At 27.0% G+C, this 12,148-nt stretch overlaps 1 protein-coding gene across 1 annotated transcript in view; it reads right to left on the bottom strand.

Moving 5' to 3' along the window:
- The window catches only part of LOC111034922 (calcitonin gene-related peptide type 1 receptor-like), a 62,586-nt gene that overhangs the window by 36,790 nt on the left and 13,648 nt on the right, over positions 1–12,148 (bottom strand). Inside the window, exon 2 of the mRNA XM_022316365.1 lies at positions 9,504–9,618. Within this exon, the coding sequence (XP_022172057.1) occupies positions 9,504–9,612 (109 nt within the window). The 5' untranslated portion in view covers positions 9,613–9,618. The remainder of the gene's footprint in view (positions 1–9,503; positions 9,619–12,148) is intronic.

The raw sequence follows: 12,148 nt of genomic DNA, 5'->3' as shown, positions 1-12,148 counted from the left end.
ATATGACACGTTAAACAAATTAAATACTTCGTATAATTTTATATCAATAAAATTATTTTTACTAAAAATATAACAAACAATCTAATAATAAATTACTTACAATTAATTTTATATTCGATTCCTAATTAAACGGTTGTTTTTAAAATAATGATTATACAGGGATGAATCAATTTGTATGTATTTTATAACTAAAAATCCCAAAATGACATTAAATATATAGTATTCTAATTTGACCATGTCAGATACCTATGTATTATAAAAATAATATTAGTATGCGATATAACATACTTGAATATTATAATAGAATATTTTAATAAGATATTTTGATTTAGTGGTTTTGCTTAAACATAAAAAATAATTTTAATTAAAATATGAATTACGGGTTTAAGATTGTAATAGGTACAACAACACACGCATACGTACACACTTCATTAATTTGTATATATATATATTATAATTATTAATTTAGGCGTACCAATTAAAACCGTGCAATTTTCTCGACAACTTTCAAAGCACCTCAAAACATCATGCTTATAATAACGACACGGCATTAATGAATCTTAATAACAATACGTAATTGTACGCCCCATTAATACAATATACATTTGAAGTGTAAACTTTGAACTATATACGCATACAATAATGTTATTTACATGACAACAACAGCCTGTGGTCTGCTCCTGACTTTTGAAGTTGATATTATGTGCAAACAACATACCGAGGATAGGTAATTATAATATTATGTACGTTTATTGAAACATAGTGGAACCTGTTATTCCATCGAACGAGGTGAGGAATGTGTATATAATATAATATAGAGGGGTAGAGGTATCGCAGGACGTAAGTGCGAAATCGACTCGAAACGATAGCTTAATCGGAACGGTTGTTTTTAGTGTTTACCTGAGAAGAGTATTCGTGGTGCAAAGTTTACACCACCCCTAGGCTTAGTTGGTTCTGCACATGCATTTAACGTCGACTGGATGTGGCTGTGCGTAATCCGATATTCGCCAAATCGCGAGTTGTCGAGACGGCGGCGCGCGAGAGGAGGTGAATAAGGGTTAATGTTATTGTTATTGAAGTTGGGCTGGTAATCCTAATTGCCTGAACGTATGGCTTGGTACATGGTGTGAGACGCCCACTGTAATGGAATGTGAACGGAGGCCATAAGGACGACTACATTTTCAAGTTGAAAAAAAAATAAATTAGTTTAATGGCGTAAATGCGCGAGCCAGTAAAGCAGTGTCCAAAATTAGTAGTAATTGGTCGAAAACTACAACGAAAAGATTAGACGTTCTAATTTATAAAAGGCTTTTTGAAATATCGTAAATGTCCCAAGATGGTGTTTTTCGCAGTTTTCCGCCATCGACCAGAAGAACCCGATTGACAGGCGACTATTCTCCGATTTTCCGATTTTCCTAGGTCGGACGTGTGCCACCGGACGCGACCTCACTGTCGGTTTCAGGAGTTCAGGACGGTTTCCTGAAACGATTCTTTTTACCAGATCTATTTACATAACCACCACTGTGCCATAAACCATGAACACGTTTATAGCATGCTCGTGTCAGTCCACCAAAACAATCAATTCCGTGACGATTCAGTTACTTCAAAATGCAAAGTCAGTAACTCAACAGCATCCCTCTCCGCACCGTATGTTATAATGTACAACGAGTATAATATTCTGTTACGACGAAAATGTTCGGTGGTACTGTTTAAATATCAATTATCTTTATTTAAACGAGTGCATCAAAATATATATTAATACGAGTATTATAATATTATATTTCAGGCGGATTCCAGACAAGAAACGCCAATCACCGTTGGCGCCAGTCGCTCTTAAGTGTTCGACCATAACTTTTGGACTAGATAATATTATGTGTAATCGCCAAAATCGTTTCAAATATATATAAATACTATATAGCCGATAAAACAGAAATACAAACACACAAATATTGGAGTGATGCAGTTTATTTTCGTACGTAATCATAACATTTTGAATTATATTGGTATTAGCTTAGTGAATACAACAGAATATCGAACGTTCGCTAAATATTTACAACTCATGCCGCTGGTTATCATCAAATTGTAATCTATTATATATTTGCAAAAATTATTTACTGTTTTATAAAGATGCGTAGCAGACAACGGATCATACGATGATCATAATTTATGATTTAAAATAGTCACATCATAATATTATTATCTGTTTATACATTTTATGGTTAAATATGGTTAGTACTTTTGAACGATAGTTTATGGAAAATAGAAAAAAACCCTTATTTACACAAACAAAAATCAATTGAAAACTAAAAATTCCTATACAATCAAAATAATATCATTTTTTAAATTATGTTTCGTAACCAAAAAAAGTAAGACAGACAATTTTAAATTATAAGATTTATAACAGGTTTTTTTTTTAGTTTTAGCCTAACTAATTTATATAGTTTTAATGGGTCACGAAGAGCGTAAAAACGTTATTTATGTATATAAAATTTAATTTAATTTAACTACTTTTTTCATTAATATATTATTAGTTTTATTTCTTTCTTTATTTAGTATTACTTTTTTTTTAATAAATTGGGTTAGCAACTGTTTGGATGGTAAGCTTCAAAAATTTATTTATTTGCAAATTTGATATTCTACTACCCTCATATAGTAGGTAAATTTTAATTGTACACCATTCATATTAGAGCGAATAATTTATATTAAGCTCACCGTCCCCTTTATTAACTACATCGCACACAATTAACTGTAAGTGATCATCATATTATATGGTACAAAAAAGTATGTTCACACAGAAAAATACTAAAATGTTAAACTAAAAAAAAAATTTTACCATATTTTGATTTAACTGATTGTAACATAAGGTACATTTTAATTCAAATTATCTAGAACAAGAAATTAAAGTCGCACAATAGTTTACCGTTTAAAAGTTTCAAGTAGGTATCAACGAATATTATTTTAAAATTTCAAAATAAATAACTAAAATCTTTATTCTTTGTTTAAACATCTGATTTTGTCCAGACTTAGAACATCTCTTTAAAAAATCATATTTAAATAATTTTTAGAATTTATGGTTAACAGTATGAAGTACAAATAAGAACCTTTGTATTAAATTTTCAAGTTCTCAGACCGAGCAGAAAATGTTTTTATTGTTAATAATCTTTGAAATAAACTAATAAAAGTTGAAATTTTCTTATGATTAAAAGGGCCCTCTTAAAAGCACTAAATAGATCCACTTTTTCGCCAGTAAAAAAAAACTGAACTTGAAAATCTAAACACAATTTTAGCTACTTGTAGTGTACGTAGACACAAAAGAACACAGATCATTGAAAAATCAATACATTCATCACTCGAAGAATCTAAAAATAAAATAAAACAAAAATTAATGAAAATCCCATTAAATTCAACATCAAACAAAAAATAACTAAGAAAATACATTTCTTGTCTGCTGGCCAGATAAGGTTCGTCCACTGCTCGTAATTTGGTGACCCTGATCTAGGGCATCTCTTAGGTTTTTAATGATATTTAAAATAATATAAATTTAAAATGCGTTTATAGAATTGCAATACTTATCACTAAAAATCAATGTAAAACCATTAAAAAAAACCCAACCCTAAATAATATTGTCACCTTTAAATTTGATAATAGATCAATTCAATCTTATGTTAAAGCTAACAACATAAAATTGGTATTTATGTACTCAAATTTTCTAAGTAGTACGCAGTAAGAGGAAGACAACACAATACGCGGGTTTAGCTTCCTCTTAAATATATTCTCTAGAGGTATATTATTACATTTTACAATCAATGAATTTAAATGTATTTAAACACATTTAAGGAAATTATGTATTTTGTATTCATCAGTCATCTGCAGTCATCGCTGTTTTAAAAAATAATTAAGGTTTCTTAGTATTCATAATTACCTTAATAATATTATAGAATAGTTTGTTAAAAAAATATTACAAAAGTTCTTGTGCCGTGTTTTCAAACTAATTTATAATTAATATACTATATATATTTTTTTATGGTTTTGTTAGTAGTAGTATTTTTATGTGGTATTTAATTGTGCAATTTATTACAATCCAATCACAGTAATATAATATTGTGTAGGTAGGTATAGGCACCCAACGTATTATATTTTACATTATTAGTCCGGCCAAAAATACTTTCGTCCGTACCTATGACATAATAATATAATAAACCCTTACTGTGAAAAAATATAATGGGTATACACGAATAGAAATTAGTTGAAACTTGAAGTAAATTATATACAATATTATTTTCGCTCGCGTGCGACACAGATGAAACTAAATGCGTATAATCTAACACAATGTAACACTTGGTAATAACAAGCAATTATTTTAAATGAATTAGGTGCGTATATCAAGCAGTAATATGTTGAAGTGATTGCGCATTCACAAGTAATTAAATTACTTAGGTAAATGTTGGAAATATTTTTTAAAAGACATGTAGCGTAATTAAAAAAAATACTTAAATTTTGTAAACACTTTGTTATACCAATTTGACTAGAAAAATATAATTTGTAAATACATGTTGGTAAATAAATAGATACCTGCTATGTGTACGAAATGAAAGCAGAGGGTAAAATGAATATTCCGAAAACCACCTAAATTGCATTATCGCTATAATAATTATTTCATTGTGCTAATATTTTTAGCCGTATACATTCAACTTTTGCTCGCTACAAAAATACGACCCTTTTTAAGGCTAAAAAAACATTGATGGAATTAAATTTGTTTCGAGCATAAAATATTATAACCACGCGAACTGAATTCATTACAAGTATAATGGATATTGCATTTAAAATATGTACGTATGACATATGTATTTTATCTCCATACTTATGTAGTAGTTTTATCTGCAAATAAATGTGTCGAAATGTAATACTGCATGTCTGTAACATGTACTGCAAATATAATAAATTGATTTCCATTACTAGAATATTGAATATATTTTTTTATTTTTATGAATTTTTTATGCAGAAGCTTATGTAGGTAGCCCGTAGTTCAGGCTCTACATAAAACTTAACGAAACTAGTAATTTATTTATTGCTGAACAACGATTTTATTTACAGGTATAAATATAAATTGTATTTATATAAAAACATTCTATGTATTATGCTTTTTCTTGAAATAAATCTTTTAAAATCGTTGTTCGTGCCGAGTCATCGTGATGATGTACTAACACATTTTGATATTGTTTATTTATTTATATAAACTATATTTTATTTTTTCTATAAACTCAATAGTTCTACAACTGAGTTGTATATTGATACTAGAGCATCGATGTAGGGTGTCATGACATAAGCTTGAAATATCAATCAAATGTATATTTTATTATTTTCAATATATAAGTGCAATTCAAACAGATGATTGTTGTAGAAATAAGAAAACTTTTCTACCCCTTTCAATGGACTACAATACACGAAAAGTTTTTGTTTGAAGACAACAGCGACAATGCCATTTTTATAAGAAATAAGTATTATCCTCTAAATCGTAAAATTATATATATAACTAAGAACAAAAGGCAAAAAACAAAAATCATTTTTCCACCTATGCAACGTGGTAGGTAATAAAAACTCTAAGTGCAAATTAATAAAATATTAAGAATAGTTTATACTTCATAGCTTAGATAATAGGTATACCTTTATAAGATATTTTATAAAGTTTTCACGTTTTATGTCAAAATCTATCATAAGATTCATAAAAAAAATTTAGGAATTTTAAAAATGTAGATACCTATTGGATATTACCAACCAACCATTATAATTCATTAACTTTACTTTAACGTCAATTTATGACCTTTTTGATAGTGATATCTTAAACACCTGATGCATAATATGCTTCGTATCCATCATAATCCTTAAGCACACAATGTTTAGTCTGAATAAATATGGTTTACTGTATGCATGAGTATGACACATGTTCAAATACTTTTAATCATTTATTGGAAATTAAATTTCATCAATGAAAATGAAAACTCAAAATAAAATATGAACATTTTATTTATAATGCATAATTAATATCGATCTATTTAATGAATATAGATATACAAAATTTTAAAATCGATTCAATTGAATTTCATATTTTTTTTTTTTGTAAATAATAATAACCACACATTGAAGTTCAATAATATATTATTACGTTCAACATACATACTTTTAATTTGATAAAAGTACATTTTTTCGTTCGTAAAACAATAATAAATAATTGGTATCTATTTAATTAAACTGATACAATAACCAATCAAGTTTTAAAAAATTTAAATTTGAATTGATAATTTGTTTTAATAATCGAACGAACCCTAAAGGGCTAAAAATACTTTGGCGATAAAAATACAACAAAAATGTCTTTCGTCGTATTTTGTGATGAATTATTTCCACTCATTGTAATAATAAATCGCTATATTAATAATAATAAGACAATTTAATTTATATCGACACATTAAAAATAAAAATAATATGCAATATTAATAAACACTTAAATAGGTTAAAGCTTTCTTTTATTAGTAGTATAATAAAATTCTTAAGTACCTACCTATTTAAAAATAGTTTTAAATTAATATTGTGTCTTTCGAGTGTATTATTTGTTTTAATCTAATACTTAAAAGTACAATAATTAATAATGAAATAACTTAAAAAATTTTAAACAAGTAGGTACTCAATAAGTATTTAACAACAATAGAATATCATGTTTATCTAAACATTCGACTATCTAGTCGAATTAAAGTTTTGTTTATATTAATATACTATACATAAACGTTTGCAAAATAAACTCACTGTGCATTTAACATTTAAACTAATATTGAGTAGGTACATTGTTTGTATATTTAACTCGATATGGTTCCCATACGAACAATCAATAATATATTATTTAATTAAATAGTATTTTTTTTTTTTGAAGTTTTCGGTTTTCTTTTACCTTTTCGCCGATAAAAAACGTATTGACGTATCAATAATTAATTGACTCACTTTCATAAAAACCATAGTGAAATGTGAAACTAAATTTAAAAAATACAGCCTATTATATCCGAAAAACGACTAAATAATATTAAATTCGTGTATGTTTTTTGAAAGTTTGTCGTTTAAAATATGCACGTAGTATAGTGGTAACCACCTACGTAACGTTTCATAACAGGTAAATTTCATTTTAACAGCGTCCTATACTATAATCCAGACTATAGAAGCACATTTAAATTACATAAAATAATCTATGTATAAAATAGCAATCTTATACTTTAAATGTAATTTAAGGTTAAAGGAATTTTAATTCGGTCCATATTATATTTTTTTATGCTCAAACATTTTCTTAACTTAGCGGTTTTATTCAAAATTAAATAAATTATACAAACAAAACAATTGTATTTAATGTAATTATGAAGTTATAACACATAACACTAAAAAAACAATAAATTATGAAGAACAACTCAAGAAAATAAAAAGTACCTATATATAGTGATATTTAACTTGATGATCAATAATAATAAATATATCTAAATTTTTTTTCTTATATCGATGTATTTTCAACCATCTTATTATATTATAACATAGTCCAAAAACTATATGATTTGAAAAATGTTTGATCCATCACATCAACATTTAGAACTACATTTCTACTTGAAGCAACACATTAATGTTTGCAATTTTCAATACACTATAAGTCTATACTTCAGCATTATTAAAAATAATAGATATTTAGGTATTTTCAAAGTGTGCGACGAGCAAATAATAATACCTTTTCAAATTAGTTTCATCCTAGGATGTCACATTATTTAAATAAAACCACGAGTAATTTTTGCCAACAAATATCGACAATTAGTGTGTATAAAAGTCACACAATTAAATATTTTAACTGTAGGTATAGGAAAAAAATGTATTATAAGAAACCAATATAGACTATAGTTATTTAAAATAAATATTTCTTATCACGTTAGTTTGTTTAAAAACCCATTACAAAGTTGTATAGAAAGCTACTCAAAACGCGTTGTTACCTCGCTAACATTTCATCACTAATACATTTTAGATTCTTAGAGAAGCGATCAATGTACTGGTACTACATTGATATTCTTTTAATTCTGAGTGAAATGATGAATGTATTGGTTTTATGATGATGTAGGTTAATTTTTGGTTTGAAAATACTTTTTAAAGTAGAAAAAATACTTCAATTTTGAACTTCAATATATTTTTTGGTAGGAAAGTGAATCGAGTTACCAACTTAGGGACGATCATTTTATTAATTGTTAAGAAAAACAAAAAAACAATTGAGGAAAAGTGGGTCCTTGAGCTACCTACTAGTATTTATAAACATTTGATTTTTTCGATTTTTTTACTTTTAACGTCGATAAAAAAATGTTCATTCTAATTCGAAAAGTTCGAAAATTTAATACTAGGTTCCTCGTAAGTACAGTTTATAACGAAATCAAAAAATCTAAAAATATGGTACTCATTTGATTATTTTTTGTACAAACATTTAAAGTTTAAAATCAGCCAAAACTCGATGTTTAAATTAAAAGAACAATTTTAGTTATTTTTAATTAATTAATTATTTATTTACAAGGAAAATAATCCATTTATAATAAAAATTGGTTTTTTGTATATTGTAGTGATCTGTCGCCCACAGGTGTTGTTTTGAGGAATATGAAAAATATAATAAATAAATAAAATACGCATTTACATTATCATTTACACGATTTTGTTATAAATTAAAAATATTATTCATGAGGACTTGAAACTTTTACGTAGGTATATTATTACATTTTATTTGGATACACAATGATATTTTCAAAACATCTTGATTAATTTATGCTATTGCCTACTTATACCACAAACCTTCTAAGGTAAGTCGGTTTCAACTCTTTATAACAATAAGATATGATATAAATGCATACCATTATAATGATTAAATATTGATTTATTATATATAATATTATCAATGTAATGTCTTCGCTCTGATAAGTACGATTTTAAATTAAAATGTAACTCATACATTGCCGTGTCTTAATCAATGACGAGATACACACGACATCTTCAACAGCGCAATAGAGTGATTAGCTATCTTTTCCCCTTTTTAAATATGTATTTATTATATTAATCGCACATAAGCCAATTACATTGAAGGGGGTCGAGAGTGTATGGAAATTGTCATGCAATGGATGATAAATTCGATACATGAATTTTTATTATTTTTAATAAAATGAAATATAAGTTTGTTTTTAATCCATGAAAGACATTGATCAATCGTATGTTACAACAATAGTTTACAAATTTAAAAGCAATACAGTAGAACCTCGATTATCCGAACTTCCGTAGTACGAACCCTCTATTACACAAAAGCTCTGTTATCCGAATTTTATCAAAAAAATATCATAAACATATGTTCCTATGTACTTTGTGAATATATATTTCAAAATACATAATACAATCCTAATATTATAATAACATCAAAAATAATGTACTTAAAAAAAACGATTAAAGGAAACACTCACTTGGTGGGTCGTCTATTACGGCTTCGCACATTTTTCTTCGTTTAGCAATAACTTGATGCAGAATATGATTGTCCTGGATATTAGACAATCCATATTGATAATCAGCCATCGTCAACTGCAAACAAAATAAATTTATACTTTCTTTTATATGGCATATGTTTACCTTTTTCGGCATTTAAAGCATTGTTTTTAATTTAATTGAATTCCCTACATTCAATAAATTGATTGGTAAATGCCTTAAAATGATACGAATCATATATTATAAATTATAATATATAATATTTATTACCCATCGCTTTAAAAGTCAATAAATGAATAAAATTCGAATAATTTATAAGTTACGAACAATAAAATTAATGACTACCTACTATGTCAAACTCTTATTTGATTTTCAATTCAAAAAAGCCAAGTAAAAATGTTGATTGGCGCATGCAAATTAATAGGTACCTACATCAGTTTATAAAAAATTATAACCAATACCAATTCTAACATACAGCAAAAATGACATTTTAATTAAACAAAACATGTGTAGCCTTCTACCAACCAAATGATAATATTGAATTATACCATATAAAATATTAAATTAGACTAATATACTAATCTCGACTTTAACTATAACTTTACCTCTTGTGATGATATTGCCATGTTTATATAAATTATATCAAATTGAAAATTTTACAAAATCGCATATTGATCACGAAATAAGATTACACATTTACCTATATTTATTACTGAATCTAATAAATACATTGTAAAACAATGTATATGATATCATTTTTTTTTTTTAATGAAGTGGTTGTTAAATTATTATGATTATTTTCGTGGACGTTATGAACTAATTATACTTAACTTTTATATGAAATAATTATACCTATGTAGATACCTACTCCACTTATTTATTAAAACGAATAATTGCTAATACAATTTCTATATCTATTATATTATTTTCATAAGTTCTTTAGTATTATTTTAGATGTTTTGGAATACATAAACTGTGAAAAAGGAATTCAAGAATTGTTGTCTTTGATCAAATATTTATTAAAATTAAAACAAAACAATCCCTGTTTAGTTCCTACATTTTTAAGACACAACAGAATAATGGGTTTTAAACAAGAAAACGCATAACGAAAATATTAATGTTCTATAACTATATGTTCATTATACCTATTCGTATTAATTTACGAAAACATTGGATACGTACGGGACAGTACAAAAATAATCAAGTGCATTTCAAAAATAAAGTAGGTACTAATATCTCATGGTAACTGCAGGGATTAAAGTGGGGGTGGCGCAGGAGGACTCAGTCCTCCTACCTCTAACTGCGATTAAAAATCGTCCCCTTTAACAAATTGGGATTTTATACATTAGACATTAAACATAAAATTATTTATGGAACGCTTAAGACTATATGTAGACATTAGCCCCCCCCCTGGAATTTGTTCTCACTTTAAACCATGGGTAACTGGTAAGTATATATCAGACATAATGATAATATATTTTAACATTCATCATATAGATCAGTCATAGATTGGTAACTTCGATATTTCAACTACAATAATAATTTATAATAAATTATTATTATAATGAGAACAACTGCGTTTAAATAATTTTCAATCACCATTAAAATAATCATATGATCGCCCTTTCGTATGACACACCTTGTTGACAGAAAAATATAGCTTTGGCTTAAGTCGGATAACTGTCACGACTCACGAAGCGCGCCTAATAGCGTCCATCAGCGTCTATTCGGCCATTTTCCACCTCGTCCATTATACGGTCACGTGTAAAGCTATATTGTGATAGTCCATTAGGTTTTACCTTTCTATTTTCCGTCCGATTCAGCTATATTGTTCGCGGCGGATTGTTATTCCTTTTTATTATTACGTTCCTCTGCGATTTGTTTTTTCTCTGTGCCCTAAATTTCCACGGATCCGTTATGTATGCCCGCTTGCGATAATATACGTTCAGTGTTCACCTAGCCATTGTTCAGGCGGTAATCCGCTGAAACCACATATTATATTATACCCTATATTATATTCCATTATCTGATACGACTGAGGCGAACAATATTGAATCTCAAGTGTTCCTCGTGTATATTGTAAGCTCTCAAATTATTTATCGTTACCGTTCATACTGAAATTAAAATTACACCAAATTACTGGTGTTTGTTTTCTAAAGTGATTCTTCAACCCTAAGAGAAAAATTAAAAAAGTTTGAGGCACACATATATTTATATATATTATATAATTAACATTTTACACCCCCTAACTAAGAAACACTTTATGAAATAATCGACAAATCTAGAAAAAAGGTAATATTAATGGCATGGATATTATATATTTTTTAATTTTTTAAATGAATACACGGGTATTAATTTATGAGTAAAACAATGATATTTATAACGATAAGTACTTAGAATAATTGTCCTTTACGGCTTTACTTGACACTATTAATTAATAAGGTAGTTTTAAATTTAAAAAAAATCATAGGTATTATATTAAAATAATCAAACAGTTATTTACGAATAAATACGATATTAAGATTGAGTTTAACGGGTTGAGTAAATCAATTACATTTAAGATTTATAGTCAATACAATATTCACCAGACATTATTTTTAAATAAACCACTGCCACAAAATAAAAT

This window comes from Myzus persicae, unplaced genomic scaffold, assembly GCF_001856785.1.
Source record: "Myzus persicae strain clone G006 unplaced genomic scaffold, MPER_G0061.0, whole genome shotgun sequence".
Taxonomy (NCBI): Eukaryota; Metazoa; Arthropoda; class Insecta; order Hemiptera; family Aphididae; genus Myzus; species Myzus persicae.
This window is presented reverse-complemented; position numbering and strand designations above follow the sequence as displayed.